Source organism: Thamnophis sirtalis, unplaced genomic scaffold, assembly GCF_051295495.1.
Source record: "Thamnophis sirtalis isolate CommonGarterSnake01/CBP01778 unplaced genomic scaffold, rThaSir2_p1.2 scaffold_7, whole genome shotgun sequence".
NCBI lineage: Eukaryota > Metazoa > Chordata > Lepidosauria > Squamata > Natricidae > Thamnophis > Thamnophis sirtalis.
Window position 1 is genome coordinate 48,796,900 of NW_028261387.1, and position 19,343 is coordinate 48,816,242.

Below are 19,343 nucleotides of genomic sequence, written 5' to 3' on the forward strand. Positions count from 1 at the left end.
AAGAGAGCTTCTAGTCCTCTTTCGCCCTGGGACTTCCACAGTGATTCCAAGTGAATTGCAATTCTCTGATGTCTTTCAACTAAATCTTTTTTCTTACCAATTGAATTTTCAGGAATTGGAACAGTTTCACAGTGCCTTTTAATTGATAGTTCTGGGAGTTCTCCATCTGAAAATACCTGTAGTTGGGAACTAAAAATGTGGTGTAAATATGATTTTGTTTATTTTTACTGAATATCAGTTCTGCCTTCAGGACTCCTGTGTCTTACATAATTATGAAAAGTACATTACTAACAAAACTATTAATGCAGTTATAACAATTTACTTAATGTTATATGTGTGTTTTATTATCTATTTTATTATTATTTATCAATGTGACTCCCTAAAGCTCTCGGAAAACTTAGTTTCTGGAAGTCCATTACCAATCGGGCCAATTTCACTCCTAAGTGGAGGGTGTTCCACATCATTGGTACCATCACTAAAAGGTAGTGTGTGTTCTGGTCTCGGCACCTTCATATCACAAAAATGGGGTATCCAATAGTTTTTCCTGGGACATTTGCCTTGAACAAATCAGCTTTGGATGGAGCAGGTTGTCCTTATTGTGTCTTTGGTAGCAATTGCATACATACTATTGATATCAGTGGAGAGCTCACATGATCATTATAATGAAGTAACGGTTGTGAGTGCCAATCACTAGTAGGCAATTTGCTGCACTTTAAGTTAACTGCAGCTTCCAGACAGCCTTCAAAGTTTGCTTCACTACAGAAATCCAGCCAGGTTAAATATATGTCCCATACTATATATTCACATGAAGTCACAACATCCTTTCCCTCAGTACACTCTTATGGGATCCATTTGGTACAAAAATATGTTTTATATCTGACAGCCATCTCTAAATGCAATTGACCAGTTATTCCAAGGTGTCTGTCTTTCTATGCAGATGACATCCTTTTTATTAACTAGAACAATTGTAGAAGCAACAGCCTTTTGATGTTCACCTAGTTTGTTTTGCTTTCTCATAATGGCTCATGTGGCCAAAATGTGGGTGTTACTGCTTTGCAGAAACTATACTTGCCCTTCCAATATTGGCACGTAGTTGTAGGCATACAGAATGTTCTGCAGACATTAGGCATCTGTTTTGTTGCCAGTTCCACATTACAAGAAGTCCTAATTGACTGCTGTAATTGTATGGCAAGGGAAACGGATGATTGATTAGCTTTCATTCCACAACCATGGCGCCTCAAAATTAAATAATGATAAAACGGATACTTGAAATGGGCATGTGGCTGGGTTGCATTTTTATAAGGCAGAACAAAGTATAGGTAGTCCTTAACTTACAACCAGAATTGAGCCCAAAATTTCTGTTGCTAAGTGAGACATTTGTTAAGTGAGTTTTGCCCCATTTTAGGACCTTTCTTGCCACAGTTGTTAAGGGAATCGCTGCAGTTGTTGAGTTAGTAACACAGTTGTTAAGTGAATCTGGCTTCCCCATTGACCGCTTGACAGAAGCTTACAAAAGGTGATTACATGACCCCAGGTCACTGCAACCGTCATAAATATGAATCAGTTGCCAAGCATCTTAATTTTGATATGTGACCATGGGGATGCTGCAAAGGTAAGTCTGAAAAACAGTCATAAGTCACTTTTTCAGTGCCGTTGTAACTTTGAACAGTCACTAAATGAACTGTTATAAGTCGAAGACTACCTGTACTAATTTTTTTCTTAGAGGTATTGTTTAGATAGGAATTGTATCGTTGCTCCTCTTCCCCTTCTGTTCGTCATTTCCAGGATTTAGAGAAACAGCTGTTTTACTTGAATGAGCAATGTTTTTCTTAGAAAAACCAGAATCTATGATCTCTATTATAGTCTGTTGTCTTTCTGAATTTGTAAAATAAATCCGATGATATTCAGGGTCAACTTCCAGCTTGTTGAGCTAGTTCCCAAGTTTCAAAAGTTGTATATAAAGTGATGTATGAATTACCTAGCATTCAAAACTGTGGTGTTGTGCTGCATCTTTTCCTCCATCTTTTCCTCCATCTTTTTAATCAAAGGTAATTCTGTTTCATTTCTCCTTTTCTCATCTCTTTGGTATCCCTTCTTCTTTACTTCATCTTTTATCACTTCGAATGTCAAGGGATTCCGTTCTTCTGCATGCATATTATACTTTCTCGGGGTTGTATTTTATTTCTCTGCTGAAGTGGGCCGTCATTTATGAAAACATATGTGATAAGGCTGTTTGTCATGCCTAATATCAGACATAGAGAGCCAGTTTCATGTAATGGTTAAAGTACCATGCTAGGAATGGGAAGGCTGTGAGTTCTAGTCCTGCCTTAAGCTCAAAACCACTTGAGTGATTTTCGGCCAGTTATTCCATCACGGTTCGAAGAAGCAGGAAATGGCAAACCATATCCAAACTCTTACCAAGAAAATTGCAGAGATTTGTCCAGGCATTCCCCCAGGAGCCAAGGCTGACTTGGAGGTACCTCCCCCCAATAATCAGACATTCCAATTTTTTTGAACTAAACACATTAGGACTTTCTAGACAGATGTTAATATCAATATTATTATTGATCTTGATTTTATTTTACTAAAATACATGGAAGCCTTTTGCTGAACAGGTTGTGAACATTTGTTATTTTCCACTGGGATATGTGGGTTGTGTACTTTTCAATATAAACTTCCCCATATAGATAGGTTCTAAGTTTTCCTAAAGTATGAAATCTCTCCCATCACAAGCAATAGCAATAGCAGTACTGGTATAACACTTACATATTGTTCCATAGTGCTTTACAGCAGGGCTCCCCAACCCCCGGATCGCAGACTGGCACCTGATAACAGATACAGGGTATATTTAATCTGCTACTAAAGGAGTTTTTTATTTATTTAAAACTTCAAATATTATTCCAGTGAAAACATTGAATGTTGGCTCAGAGTGTTGAATAAAAACCTGATATAGTACACTATTTTGTGTTTATTAACCAGAATTCTTTATGTATTAATTAGACTTGGTGAAGCTTAAATCACACCGTTAATCACAGTATTGTGTGATTACAAATAGTTCTAAAGAGTTTACAACTTTCATTGCTGGAAGCTTCTAATGCTACATAGAATTCATATGGGATACTGCTAGTAAAGTACATTTTAAAAACATTTAAACAATTATTTTAGAAGTCCTTCTAGATCAGGTTTTTATTTCAGTTTGCATTCTACAACTTTAAATTCCAATTTATCTAATTAAGTTTGATAGCAGTGTTTTCCATTCTAGTGGCCACCTCCTGACTGCATGAACTTTCCTGTCCAAAAAATAAAATTAATATGCATTCTGTTCATTATAATTTGACATATGTCAAAAAAGTATTAAAGAGTCCCTGCAATAGTCTTAGTCCTATCATGGTTTACAGCCATGAATTTAAATAATAACTGCTTTTGCTTGTCAAAATCATTCTACCTGAAGATTAAGCAGTTACAATCCCACATGATATATTTGCACAGGAATTAACAATTATAGTTGATTTTGCATAGACATCATGAGTTGAGATTACCTAAACAAGTTGTCCCTTTCACATACATCTTCTCTACACAAACATTTTGCATCTGCACAAGTCTTGTAATGCTAATACAGTTGTCTCTTTTGCTGATATTCAAGACAGTGTGCCTTATACTTTGCTAGTCTCCTCTAAAGATTATAAAATCTGCTATCAAAGTAGGACCATTTGATGCTGTCAGTTCTTCTTCTCTGTAAGCAAGCTGTGCCCCCCCTCTCACAGTTTTGGAAAGCATACCTTTTATCCTTGTGTTACATCATCACACTTAATAGAGGCAAAAAATCTTATTAAAAATTCCAGGCACAGCAGTTTTCGCATACGAGTACATAAGGTTCAGTGGACAAAGATAGCTTTGTGTGTTTCTGTCTAATTCCCCTTTACCTGCCTTCAACTGTACCTACTTTCTGAATCGGGATTTTTCTTCAGTTTACCCCTGATAAATTAATCCTAACAGATTATGTCAGCTTTACACTGTAAAACCCAATGGTGTAGCTCAGGCTCATTGAATCCCTTCTGTACATTTAAAGTAGGTATTACGGAGGCTTATTTTCTTCTCCTTTGCCAGCTTCTGTTCTGAAATCTGATCACTGCTTCTGCTGGGAGGGGTGTGGGCACGAGGAGAGAGGGAAGGGCACAGCCACTGGGAGAAGGAGAGATGCAGCAAGTGTGGAGCTAGCTAGCCGCCTTTAGACAAAGCAGTCTGCTGCAGCTTTTTGAAAGAGACACACATATGCCTGCCTGGGAAAATAGCACTGTCCTTTTGACTGCTCATGGAGTGGAAAAGAAATTGTCCAGTACAACGAGAGACTCTCTGAACAAGACAGAGGCTGCGGCTCGAATTTGGGGAGTCAATCACCCTTTGGCCAGGCTTTATCAAAGAAGAGAGGCGGAAACCTTTCCTGAGCGCTGCATCCCTGGTGCTGCAGTATGCATTAAGAAGGGAGGCCAGCTCCCGGGCACTCATTAACATTGCTTAACAGAGGATCTTCTCTGCAGGCCAGTGCAGCAGGATTTCGAACCCTTTCCAATTATTCAGAGAACAACCAGCCCTGCATTGTGTAGGCATCACAGAGAGGAAGGAGCAGGGTCTAGTTTTAAATGTGCAGAACTTCAAATAACCACAGGGTTCAAAGGCTGCAACCCGAGTGTCATCACCAATATTGTGCAAATTTGTTTTCAAGAGCGGGCATGCTAAGAAGGCTGAGAAAATACTGCGTGGTTTGCATAGCAATTTATCTGAGGATTGCAAAGCTGCGGGATTTGAACTTTCCTGATTACATCAAATGCCTCCAGTTTCAACAAAAGAAAGTAACAAATTCCTAGACTTTCCTAGGCATAGACAAAAGAAGAATTACTTTGCATAGCTTCCAATTGTGGTTTGCATAGCAATTTACCTAAGGACTGCAAAGCTGTGGAATTTGAACTTTCCTGCTTACATCGAGCATCTCCTGTTCAGCAAAGGAAAGTAACAAATTCCTAGACTTTCTTCTTTTATAGAGAGAAAAGAAGAGCTATTTTGCATTGCTTCTGTTGGCCTTTGAAGAACTTATTTCTCATTAACTGGTTAAAAGGAGGTGTCAGAACGTATCTGATCCTAACTGCTACAGAGGACGGGTGGGGGATGTTCAGCAGTTGTTGTTTTTCCCCCTCTTAAATCCAGGACTTTAAGGGCTTTGTTCTGAGAACTACTTGTTTATCTGTGTGAGGAATGTGAAAGTAGTACTTGCCTTTTGCAGAAGAAGATGAAGGACTGGCAAATGAAAGTTGACAAAGAATTGTCAGGAGCAGACTTTGGATGGAAAATGAACTGAATCTTTTCATTTTGTTCCAGTGTATTTATTTCTGCTCTAATCTGAATGTTTGTGTTGATTCCCAACCCAGTTCAATCAGTACAGGCTATCAAAATGTCATATATCTGGATAGGTAGTAGAGTGACAGTGGCAGGACTTCTGAGCTTAGGCTTATCAATCATGCCTCTGCTCCTTGTAATAAAATAACAAAGAAGAATCCTTATCATGGTTTGCCTGTTTCGGGACTGTTGGGGGAAAAAAAGTATAAGTCTCTATTCTTCTACTGCTGTGTGTGTGTGTGTGTTTGTGTGTGTGTGTTGTCTTGCATGTCTTCTTTGGACAGCTGCTCATTAATCTGGCTGATGTTGCTTTTCCGAACTCCTATTGTGTCTGTTTGCTTCTTTCAACTGCATGAAGATATATTTTCTCTCTAACTGCTTTGCATCTCCAGTGTTAACAGTTTTCCTTACTATTGCACAAGGTAATGAATCTGAAGTAATGCATCTCAAGTTGAAGTTGCATGAATGCGTCTGCTGGGCTAAGTGTATTTGTGAGCTGGATGCTCTTCTTACTAGCTCTGGCTTGGAATCCTTTCCTCTGCTTTGGAAAGTTTACAGCCCCTGCAGATGAAAGAGTGAGCTGACCAAGATTCTTGTGAGGTTTGGAATGCGTATACCTGGTGAGAAGCACACCTCAAGCCAGGAAATCAATGCATGTAATGCTTGGACTACAGGGACAATTATAAACAACCTGGATTCCGAGTTTTAAATATAACTGAGAGTCAAATTAATGCTCTAGATTGAACAGGACAGAAGCTTATTGTTCATGGTCGGTGTGCAGAAGAGGAGCTGTCTGCCATCTAATTGTGCTCTGGCCCTGGTTTGGCTCCTTTATGATAATGACAATGATGTGGCAATGCCACTTCTCTTCCTCAGAGTGCCGCTGCTACCGCCTTAATGGGTTTTCCTTTTTCAAGCGTCTGCCGATTCCTCTTTCATCAGGTTCACGGATGCTGGAGCAGAGTGTTGGGGAGTGGCTGGAGTCCATCGGCTTACAGCAGTACGAAAGTAAACTGCTTCTCAATGGCTTCGATGATGTCCGCTTCCTGGTGAGTAACTACGTGACAATCTATGACAAGGGATTTGTTGAACAAGTCTATTGGTTTTGGAAAAAAACATATTCAAATCAACAGAAAAAAGTATAAAAGGTTACCTATCCTACAGGTATATTTTCACAATGTTTCACTCTCGGATTAAAAAGTTTGAACAGTCCTGACTGATGATAAATGCTGGACTCTTTTTTTAGAGTGTAGGTTTGTCCTGTAAATTTGATGTTCAAGAGTGATTCTCATTAAGGATAGTTGTATAGCTATCTAGGAAGAAGGACAAGTGGAAGATTGAGCTGTAACCTTAAATGGAGATGCCAATATATTCAAACATATCTGAATATACTTAGTTGCTTGTTTGGTAAATGCCTGCAATGTTCAAATATATACTACATGCTAAATACTATGAAAACAAAAATATCTAATCTCCAATATATTGTATATCCTCACTGTGGATGTAAATATATTTCCTTTTTTAAATATTCTGTCTTCATTGCTAAGCCTAATACTTCAGAACAACATTATTGGGACAAAAGAAGCTTTAGCCCTAGCCATCTTAATTATGATAAAAATACACCATTTATCTGCATTGGTATTCATTTCTTCTCTTAAAATAGAATGTCATTTATATAGTTGATATTGCTGAACATTAGTTATCAGCATCTGGATAATTTGTACTCATTGGCATAACAGAAAGGAAGATTGCTGGGGGATAATGTGATTTAATATAATTGTCTTGTCATTATTTTTTTTTACATTTAACCATGGGGAAAGTATTGTCAGATGGTGAATTATCAATCTTCAGTATATAAAATACACATTTGCAAGTCCACTGTAGAATATATTTAGTGAAATTCCAGCTTTGAAACAGAGGTTTCTGAATTACTTTGGGGAGGGGGAAAATAAATTAGAGAATATGTTTCTCTTTGTTCAGTATGTTTCATATAGAAGCCCAAAATATATTTCCTGAATTGGTTAGATTTCTACTTGTAAAACTCTTTATTATTCAAAAATATCTAATTAGGTCTGAAACTGAGAAACAGAAATCTAACTACAAATCTAGATTACACTATAATATGTTGCAGAACACTGCTTTAATTCTGACTATTTCTGTGGTCAAACCATCACTTTACAAAGTGGTAGGGACAGCAGGTAGTATTATCTGCTAGTTTTGTAACAGATTATGTCAAGGTTTTGCCTTCCAATTATCAAGTTACATTGGGATAAGCATACGGGAATTAAAATATTTTCATTTTGTTTATGACTGTTCTGTTGTGTCATGAAGTTTGATAAATCATGCCAAAATTGGGATAGGTGAGGAGATGTTAGAGGAAGACATCTAAGTTTAGTTATTGTTTATAAAACTTTTGTATTTATTTGAAACTATTTTTTTAACAATCTTTAAAATTCAATTATTGTGTATTAGCTTTAAATCACACATATTTATCAAAACTCCAGTTATAGTAATTTCCCACTTCAACACTATAGAAAAGCTTTTGAATATTTAATTTTTTTCTGAAAAGGATGAATTGAAGAGAATTTTTTATTTCCTATTAACACATGCACTTTTCCTAGATATTATTTGTGCTGAAACAAGAAGAGATGTTTGCTAGTCCTAGCACGTAATCTTTTAAACTTTTTAAAAGTTTGGGAACCTATATACTTTACACTACAGTATTCTTTTCATTTTCATAAAACATTATTAGTTAACTATAGCAGAAAGAATATCCTTTAATTTTTCTCAACATTTTTGAGGCTGTTGTATTGTAAAAATGTATGCAGTAACATTTTGTGTGCATGCACACACACAGACACACAAATATATGTGTGTGTGTATATGTATGTGTGTGTGTGTACACACACACACACACACACACACACACACACACACATATATATATATATATTCTTATTTTTTTTCATTAGCCCTATATTAGGAATAGGAAATGCTGTCTTCTCTTAAGAACTCCAGTTGTGAACTTTCAATACTTGGCTAATAATTTTGATTCCTGTGCACAAAGTGAGAATGCATAAGTGCAATTTGGTTACTTTAGCCCTCTCTTTTTTCTTAAATAAAAATATGTTGAAAATTCTAATCGCTGAATATCTACTTTTCAGATATTTAAAGTAGAACTAAATACAAATGAAATATTGCACAAATCCAACCTTGGATTTTCTACTCGCTCTCATGTCATTGATATTCTTTCTTGTATGAATCATGGGCATGGATCCCAATTATCCATACTAGAGACATTTATTATAGATGCTACTGTTGACCAAAGTGTTCATTCTCAATATTGTTAATAGATTTCATAAAAGAACCATATTATCTTTTTAAAATAATTTATACTGAACCATTATTAACAAATATTAAGTATTTTATGGACTGGGTACCTTAAGTTAAATTGGGAAGAATGTTCTAGAAAGTTATGGTCCCTTGTTTCATATTTTGTCAATCTAATTTTTCAAGGTTTTTTTTAGTGAGTTTAGAGTTATATAATTGTAACGGATTGGCACAAAGGAGTTACATTAAATCTCACTGATATACAAGGTAACTAAGCACATTGAATAATGATTTTCATTTTGCCAGATGGCTATTAAGCTAATTGCTTCAGCCATAATATAAATTAAGTTAGGTTCTTTTCATAGAATGATAAAACAGCATTTTTTTGTTGTGGTAGGTAACATTGCCTAAAATATGTGTATATTTTGTTCTTAATGTTGAGAAATTTCTAACTATATCAATATAGAATCAACATAGAAAATCAGAAAGGAATTCTTGAAATATTCTGCTTTATATTGAGTTTAAAATAGATTACTTTCCACTAATCATTCCAATGATAATTTTCAAAAACTTGAAAATAAATTAGAAACAGTTTTGATTGCAACAAAATCAAAAATAATGCTTGGTAAGAGGATTGGGTGCAATACTCTGTAAATATTGCATATGATGAACCTTACGGTTTCCTGATAGATATAACCAAATTGAGAGTGATGTTTCTAGAGCAATTACTGCATTTCTCAACATAAAACATAACCTGTGAATGGTCCTTGGCTTGATCTTAGAGAGTAATGAATAGGTCATATCATTCATGGTCCATTTAAATTAGGCAATTCATATAGTAAGTGGGAAAATTAAATTCTGGAGTCAAAGAAAGGAACAGTCAGCTGCCCTTTTCTCAATGCTAGGGAAGCTAATTTGCTAGGTGCTACTTTATAAAAACTATGGTTTTTATAAACAGATTAAGACAACCATGGTTTTTGTAATATACGACATTCCCCTCCTATTTGTGGATAACATTGGTAACAAATGTATTGGGAAAAAGAAGGAAGTATTTTGCTAGCGTCCTATTCATTTTTATAAAATTCAGACACTATATGGGGGAGGCCTGAAAGGCTAATTCAGATGATGTACTTGGTAGAAACAATTCATCAAATTGTAGTCATACAATGAATATCAATTACATTTGTCATTTCAGTCAGGTATTTTACCAGTTTACTAAGTTTACTACTATCACTCAGTGCTGACTTATAAACAACTTTTTATTTCCACCCATGAAACATCTTGCTCTGGTCCGAAGGGTATTGGGACCAGAAGATTTCATCTGTGCAACACTGATTTTCAGTTTTCACAGTAGAATATACTGTTTGGGCAATAGTTGATCTGAGGATTTTCATAATTATAAATTTTAATCCCCTGGTTGAACTCTTGCAATGCATTTTACACAGGGTTTCCTTGAAAGACCATTCAGAAATAGAGCTAAGTACAAAATGCAAGGGGCCTATGTGTAATTCGTGCCAGATGCCACAAACACTGGTATGTTACACCTGTGTTTGCAATGGTCTGCCGTAAGTTTCCAGTGCAATTCAAAGTGCTGTGTCTAACCAAAAAAGCCCTAAATGGCTGGGTGCCAAAGTACCTTCAGGACATCTACTCCAAGCAGAATCCAGGCAACAGCTTGGATGAAAATATTGGCATTTCATTAAAGGAGAATAATTGTAGCTCATGGTTAAAATGATGGGTCCTAGGTGCTCTCTGAGCTTCATAGATTTTATGCAGACATTTCATTACCCAAACTAGATAACATCAACAATATTAGTAAGGAGTGGGATTTTCTCTCAATTTATATTCTAGTGGTTTGCCTTGTCAGTGTTAATGGGTCTTGGATGTCTTACTGCCCCAATGAGCAGTAAGCCGCCATGTCTTCGGTGTTTAGTCATGCCGGCCACATGACCTCATAAACGTCCTCGGACAGCGCTGGCTCTTCGGCTTTGTAATGGAGATGAACATCACCTCCTAGAGTTGGGACTGACTAGCACATATGTGCGAGGGGAACCTTTACCGTTACCTTTTATAAATATATCTTTTCTTTTGTTGATTAAACATAACAATATGCTTATAAAATAATAATATAAATGTTCAAAACAATCAAAATTATAAAAATGGAAGAACCGATTAATGTAACATCTATTCTAAAGCTTATGTGAAATATATTTAGAATATAATGTTAAAAAAATAAGCTATATATATTTTGATATTGGATAGCTAGAATAAATCTTTTTATTTCTTAAAAATACATATATGGTTGCCATATTTTCTGTGAATACGCTAAGACCTAATATACCCATTAATTTCTAAGTTGTTGATGTTCATCAAACGAAGGACAAAGGAGAGGGCATGAAAGATATAAGATGGCCTAATGTGTGAGTTTCTTTTCAGGTTTCAGTATGGGCCAAGACAATCAAAGTTTTGATATGCAAAGTCGAGTACCATCAGTTATTGCGTTAATAATGAATTTTATGTTTTTATATTCACTATCTGCATGATTCAACTATTAGGAAAAATCAATAACTTTTTCTCTGTGTTCATTATAGTGTTCCCTTAAATCCACTGTTACAACTGTCTTGAGAAGTTTAGTCCTGGGTTTGTTTAATTTGATAAATTGTTTCTAAGAAGGTTGGATAGGAAACAAAACACTTTAGGTAATACTTCAGCTTGTCTTCACTGAAGATGCACCAATACTAATTTTAACAGAAGTCTTCCTAGGTGTACAGCTAAAGGAATGTTTTTCCCTCCTGCTGTTCTGACAGATGACTGGCCAGTGGTGTGTAAAATGCTAAACGGGCTTGCCATTTTACCTTTCAAAGTGAATTATATTTCAAAGTGTGAGGACTTCCACCACTCACAAACCAGTGAATATCTATAGCATGCATTACTGTCTTAGGCCAAATAGATGCAGCAAACTTTTTATCATTCCTAAGCAATTTGTAATACAAACTGCCTTTGGTATTATGTGAGTTCAGCTCCTCTCTGCTATTCATTAAATTAGCCTCTTCTTTTTCCAGGCTTCTATGAGATCCTGAAAAAAAGAGATAGCTTTTTAAAGAACATTCCATTTTAATGAATTAAATACTTAAAGCAGTTGCTCTGTTTCCAGACTTATATGGAAGCCTGAAAAAAGGCTGCTTTAATGAACATAAAGGAAATGCTCAGATGAACCTGAAGCACTTCTTTGAGTCATTTCCAAAGCATGTACATCACTAGAATCCGGACTATATCCCTATTATACCAACAAGCAATAATTATAATTTTAAAAGTCATCACTCTGTTCTTCTGTATTGCCTACTGAACATGCCCAGGAAAAAATAGAGAAACTGGAGAGCTATTGTAAAGAAAAATTAGTACAGATTTTTTGTAAAGAGAACATTTTCACAATATTTTATATCAGCTTTAGTTGAAGCCATAGAGATGTTGATTAATGGAGGGAACTGTATTTTTTATAAACTGTTTAGCAAAATATCTTGTTGAAGCTTCTTCTTAAAAATAATTATAGTAGAAAAGTATGCTGGCTTCGCTGTTTGCAAAAATACAGGAAATGAATGCTGTGTCAATGATCTAGCTAGCTGAATAATAAACAGGGTTTTGGGACAGATCCAGCCTTTATTCCTCACTTTTTCTAGGCAGTGTTTGGAGCAAAAAAGCTGCCCAGACATAAACAAACACTACATTCAAAGCTTTATTCCAAGCAGAAATCAAAGTGGAAAGTATTTAGAAGTTTGGTGAAAAATGTCCTTTCCTGCTCTAGGAAATGTTCACAGGAAGACATTGAGTACTTCCTGTGTCTTCCAGTAGATGACAAATAATCAAGATTTAGCCCCAGAGACTTCTCTGAAAAATCCAGTTTGGGAAACATATTTTTAAGAAAGTAGATTCATAAGTGCTTTCTGACTGACTGTGAATGTATGGGAGGCTGGCTTCAGTGTACCAATTCTAAGCACCATGTGGAAGTAACAGCCATCACCAATAGCCAAATGGGTACAACATACATACATACATACATACATACATACATACATACATACATACATACATTACAGCCATGACCCGACAAATGCGCGCCTGACAAATGCGTGCTGACAAAACCGCCACAACAAAACGGCGACGTTGAAAGCACGCCCACTAAAGCGTGTTGACAAATGCGTGCCGACAAAAGCGCGCCATCAAAAACAACGCGAAAACAACGGTAACAACCCTAACCCTTACCGTAACCTTAAACCTAGGGTTAGGGTTGTTAACGTTGTTACCATTGTTTTCGCGTTGTTTTCGATGACGCGCTTTTGTCAGCGTGCATTTGTCGATGAGCTTTAGTGGGCGCGCTTTCAACGTCACTGTTTTGTCGCAGTGGTTTTGTCGGCGCACATTTGTCGGTGAACCTATTACAACAATACACAATAAAAAGTAGTAATAATGTAGTTCAATTAAAAGTTACAATTAATCACTATTACGATTACCGTATTTTTCAGAGTATAAGACGCACCAAGATTTTGAAGAGGCAAATTAAAAAAAAAAGTTTCTGCAGACCTCCCAAAAACGGCCCATTTTTTGCTCATTTTTGTCCTCCCCAGCCCCTAGGAGCATTCTGGAAGCCTCCTAAAGGCTATGCACGGCCATTTTTGCAAAGGGGGTGGGTTTTCAGGAGGCCAAAAATGCTATATTCAGTGTATAAGACGCACACAGATTTTCACCTTTTTTTGAGGGAAAAAGTGCATTTTATACTCCAAAAAATACAGTACTTTCTTTTCATGTTGTTTCAAAAGCAAATGCTTATTTTCAAAACAAAGTTATATTTTGGTCCTTGGCCTGTGCTTGGGTTCCCAGGTTCTCCCGTACCCCTGAAAATTCCTATTCTTTGCTTAATGACTAGCACATTCTTTTAATGGTCACAGCAGGGAGAGCAGAGTGCTGGTTATTAAGCAATGCTGTCTCACTTAACAGCTGTCACAACATGCAACCATGATGGACAGGCTCCATTATGGTTGTATCTTGAGGACTACATGTAATGATTCTTGCATCTAACAATAAAAGGTCTGATGCTTCTCTGATGTGAAATGATCCATTCCAAGAGATTTCTTTTTACAGTTTGCCATAATGTCAGTGTTAAATCCTAACATTTCTTCTCCATCAAAATCTACTTTCTTTTGGTTCACAGCTCTGACATTCCATATATTAGTACAGTGGTTCTCAACCTGTGGTCCACAGATCCCTGGGGCCCCCGCAATGTCATCACAAGGGGTCAGCAAAGGCTTGAAGAAATGTTATGATTTAAATATTGTGTTAAATCTTGGGGGTCTGTGGCCATAAAAGGTATTTAAAGAAGGTCTGTGGTGAATAAAAGGTTGAGAACAACTGTGCTAGTAACCTTACAGCGTTGAACTTTCCTTTTTCTCTTACCATATATACTACAAGGACAGATTCCATCCAGCTCACATGCTGTGTCTTCTCTTATTTGATGTAGGAAGCTCAGCAAAATTATTTGATCCCATGCCAGGCCATGGAAACATGCCACTTCTTTTTGCATCCACAATGAGAGTCAAATTAAAGCTATCCATTTCATGACATTTTCTCTAATTAAAATCACATAAAGTATAATACTGGATTTTTTCTCTTAGGAAAATTAAATATGCATATTTATTTTTTTAAAGGCACAATTAGCAACTGGGGAAATTTGAATCGGGACAAACATTGGGAAAGCCTCATCCATCCTAATCATGCTCGCAACTCCTATATGTAGAAATGGAGAGAATGGAGAAACATTAATGTCTATTTTGGACATACGATTAAAAGTTTTCCTATTGGTTTCCCAGGTTCTTTGCACATTATTTAAACAAATCATGTTATTTTATTTATTCATTACATAATACTCTTCTCTCCTCCTTTCCCCGCAACAACCGATGAGATGGGTTGGGATGAGAGAATCTGGCCCAAGGTCACCCAGCTAGCTTTCATGCCTAAGGCAGGACTAGAATTCAGTGTCTCCTGGTTTCTAATCTTAATCACTTAACCATACTGACTCTATAATTTCTTTACAGTTTCCTATTTGTCAAAATAAATATTTAATAGTGAGCCAGGAAATGATAAGTCTGGACTGATTCTTTTCCTGTGTTTATCCCAGTTTTAATATATTTTTATTACATAATCTCTTATAAGCTTTTTCGCTTTGTGTCACTCCAAAGGTATTTGTGCAGATCCCTAGGGATATACTCCTATAATAGAGGAAACCAAATAATAAACCCTATAATTCAGGATAGGCAACTGGTTGATAATGCAGTTTCAAATTTGATACTGCTGGAGTACTACAGTGTTTCTTAAACTTGACAACTTAGAACATGTGACTTCATATCTTAAAGTAGCTAAGGTTGAGAAGAGGGTAAAATTTAACCCTCTGTTCTTTTATTAGACTATGTAAGATTTGTTGTATGTCTCTGTCATTTAATACTTTATTTTCAAATTTCACTGGTATCATCTGCAATAGAATATTAAGTACATTCATTGTTATGGCTGTACTTTTAAGGTTTTCACGAAGTTGAATTTTATGTTTCATAGTAAGTCCTGCATTTATTGGTCTTAAGCAGAATTGTATTTCTAACTATGTCTTTTTCTTATTCTCTGTAGGGATGTAATGTTATGGAAGATCAGGATCTTCGGGAAATTGGTATTAATGATCCACAACACCGCAGAAAACTTCTCCAAGCAGCACGTTCCCTTCCTAAGGTTAAAATAATAATCTATGTTTATATGCAGAAAAAGTGTGTTTTAATCCCAGTGTAATGATGGATAGAAAACCACAAGGAATTTCTTAAAATATTAAAATACAGTTTATTTTGGTCATAGACTAGATTTGAAAATAAAACACATTAAAAAAAGAACAAAACTCCCTAACAGAAAAAGTTTAATTAATGTTAAATATTTAGCATTACTTAAACTTTTAAGTAAATTTGAGATTATGAAGGTGCAGGGCAACCTGCAGACTTCAGGCAGCTTTCACATAGGCTTCAGCCTAAAAACAACTACAGCTGTCTGTTGCTACCTGGGATCATTCTGTCTTTCATGCATAGATGGGGACTTTGAACTGTTTTTCTCCAATGTCACTATAACACTATGGTAACCTGTTTATTTAATATTGTCACTTTTTGAAAAAGCATAAAAGAACGTTCATGTAGGAGGTCAAATTGTACAGTATTGGTAAGATAAATGTTTTCTCTATTCAGTCATGTCCAACTCTAGGGGGTGGTGTCTATCTGCATTTCCTAGCTAAGGGAGTTGTCTGAAGATGCTTCCATGGTCATGTGGCTGGTATGACTACATATTGAGGTTCAATTACTTTCTCGTCAAAGTGTTACTATTTATTCAGATTTGCTGTTTTTGAACTGCTAGGTTGGCAAGATTTGGGGCAATAATGGGAACTCACCCCATCACCCAATGCTTGGGTCTTGAACTGCCAACTTTTTATCGACAGCATGTTAACCCTTGTATCAAAGCATCAAATGGCCATGCTGAATATTTCTCTAGTTGAATTGTTGTGAATTGCCAAGTTATATCTATTCATTAAGGGTCATTGGAAATGTTTTTTCCTATATGGAATAGATTGAAATTACATGTTTCCAAGAGATAAGTGCTGGCAAGTTTTACCGGTCATAAATGGGATTTTTTTCTTGATTTTTGAATTCCTCCCTAAATTATTTCTCCCTAAATAGCAGGAGTGGTTTTTGTATCCTGGCATGAAGTCAGACTTATATAGTTAGGTTATACATAAACTGGAAAAATAGTAAAAGGGGACAGGTCAGCAGTTTGTAGAATTAAAGACAGTGCTCTATCTATAATAGTCTGGGAGTAGCTAGCAAATTAGTACAGTATAATAGCTAAATCACCTTTCCAAGAAAACATAGGGAAGTTTAAAGGCACGATCTGATTTTTACCACTTGTGCTGTATATACATTGGTTTCCGTAAGGCAGGATTTGGGAGAAAACAAAAGCCATCTATTCAGTGTAAAATCATAGAATTTGTCATGTACCTTCCTTCTTAAATCAAGACCTTTTTGAGACAGTAACCTGGAGTAAACTGGAGATTCAAATAGGTTCTTACACAACTCTGCATACAGCTGATTAATCCATTAACGGATGGAATTAATGGATAAAATAAAAAGTTGTTGCTGCTTAGAAGTTATATTTTGAAAATAATGCATAAATAAGAGATAGAAACAAATCATATTATACCCTCTAACATTAGTTTTCTATTGTAGGGATTTTGTTCATAACATAACTAGAACAGGAATGCATGGCCATAGACATTCACATGAAAAGGAAAACTGCCAGAAGCTTAAACCGTATCTCTATGTGTAATATTTCCTGAATGGCTGCAGCAACTGGCATTAAGTGAGCTGGAAAACAGGGTATCTTCAAACATAGTTTGCCCAGAAGACTGGCAGAAAATAGTAGAAGAAGTAATTCCCCCTCACACAGACACACACACTTAAAATTTCTCATGTTTTGCAGTTATCCTTTTCTCCAATATTTAGATTCAAGTTTCAAAGCAACATGTGATGGTATCAGATTTAGGAAAATATCAATTCTTGTGAAGAATTTATGATCCAGATTTTCCTTTAGAGCCTAAAAAAATTGCTGCTTCTTTCAGCAATTTTAGACAACTTCCTGATCTTTAGGCAGTACTTAAGCCTTTGGTGACTGATTGCTATGATGCTATGATCAATTCTCTTATGTCTCTTTTGTAGTACTTGTGTTTTTGTCTGTGACCGTAAATAAAGTCTGTGTACGTATGTATGTATGTATGTATGTATGTATGTATGTATGTATGTATCTATCTATCTATCTATCTATCTATCTATCTATCTATCTATCTATCTATCTATCTATGTATGTATGTATGTATGTATGTATCTATGTAATATACTATATTATTGTACAAATCTGCTTGTTTTTCTTAAATTCCAGAAGGTGTAGTAAATAAAAGGAGGGGGGGGGTTGAACAGAAAAATATGTGTATGTGTTGTCTGATGCAAAAGCTATTTGGGTAGCATCTTGGAACTGAAAATTAACATACTGGCAAAATATTAAACCTCTTCCCACCAATTTTGCCTTCCATAATTGATACTCTATCAATACTTTATGGAAAAGAGGAAGAGCCACTGATATCCAATTAAATTAAATCATTTGCCCAATGATTTATTTCCACAGTACAAATTATTTATATCTTTTGTTCAAAAAGCTTTGCATCGTTGAGTGCAACCTAACAATCACATTGAAATATCTAAAATGTTTGAAAAGGCTGTTCAGTTATAATGCTCTACTCTTTGTGTTCTTCACAGGTGAAATCTCTAGGCTATGATGGAACTCAACCTTCAGTTCCTGCGTGGCTTGATTCCTTGGGGCTTCAAGATTATATTCAGTCATTTCTGTCGAGTGGCTATAGTTCTATAGACTCAGTGAAAAATCTCTGGGAGCTAGAATTAGTAAATGTAAGTTGATATTTCATTGAATTCCAGTTCAGATCAAAATTTGGACATCCATTGTTAGGATAAACTTTAGCATTGTAACTGTTTGAGGGAAAGGAGGGAGAGCCATAGCATGATAACCTTTTGTAACAGTATATGCTAACTTTGTCCATCTCTGCAGGTACTCAAGGTGAATCTTCTTGGCCACCGTAAACGTATTATCGCCTCTCTGGCAGACAGACCATATGAGGAACCCCCACAGAAACCACCAAGGTTCTCTCAATTGAGAGTGAGTTTTCATGTTTCAATGTCTGCTCAGTAATAGTTTAGAGAACTGTGAAGAATAGTACCGTGGTTGTATTTATGGGTCTTGTTACTCATTCAGATATTTTTTTTAACTAAGGAAGGTCTACAAAATAAATAGATTTTCCTTAAAAACATCTCACTAAAAAGTGGAATTCAAAGTGCTGAATTTGATATTTGAAACTTTATGTGGTTTGGCACCAGGATAATTCCAGGATTGCTCACTTCAGGGGTCCCCAATCTCAAGGTTATGGCCCACTACTGGGCCACGCCTTATTTGAAATTTTTGAGCAAGCGTGCACGTGCATGTGCAAAGCTCCAGTCGCTTGAGTGGAGGACGCTTGTGTTATGTGGAAAGCTCCACTCGTACGAATTGAGGGCACTTGAGTGGAGGGTTCTTGTGCTCCATTTGGGGACCACAGGCTTAATCAAATGCACTTCCTACTAGCATTCTAGTTCTGAGAATTGCAAAAGGTGAGACCAGAAAGCTTCTGGCCTTGCAGAAGTTAGCAAAAAGATCAAATTTTTCTGAACGTCTTCAAGGAATTATTGTTAACCATCAATATTTTATTTGTATTTATTGATTCTTGACCATTTTGATTTATTTCGATAGTATTTTACTGTTTTATGATATTATTGGTGGGTGTTCTCCCCCCTCTTAACTATGGATGTTTTAATATAATTTATATTGCTACAAGCCACTGAGAGCCTAGGTAGCTTGGTTGCATATGTGTTTTAATAATGGTCATAATAATATAAAACTTTGCCAACTACTCGGTATACATACAAAAGACTTTGAAAATAATCAACGAA

The 19,343-nt window shown here is 36.0% G+C and overlaps 1 protein-coding gene across 7 annotated transcripts in view; it reads left to right on the forward strand.

Moving 5' to 3' along the window:
• ANKS1A (ankyrin repeat and sterile alpha motif domain containing 1A) overlaps positions 1-19,343 on the forward strand; it is a 142,755-nt gene that overhangs the window by 108,313 nt on the left and 15,099 nt on the right. For 6 of the 7 annotated variants that reach the window (XM_014070712.2, XM_014070714.2, XM_014070717.2 and 3 more), the window contains 4 exons: positions 6,334-6,440; positions 15,391-15,489; positions 18,102-18,251; positions 18,409-18,516. In XM_014070712.2, coding sequence (XP_013926187.1) covers positions 6,334-6,440; positions 15,391-15,489; positions 18,102-18,251; positions 18,409-18,516 — 464 coding nt within the window. Of the gene's footprint in view, positions 1-5,624; positions 6,441-15,390; positions 15,490-18,101; positions 18,252-18,408; positions 18,517-19,343 lie in introns of those variants that run through there. The other variant, XM_014070719.2, reaches the window with a different exon arrangement.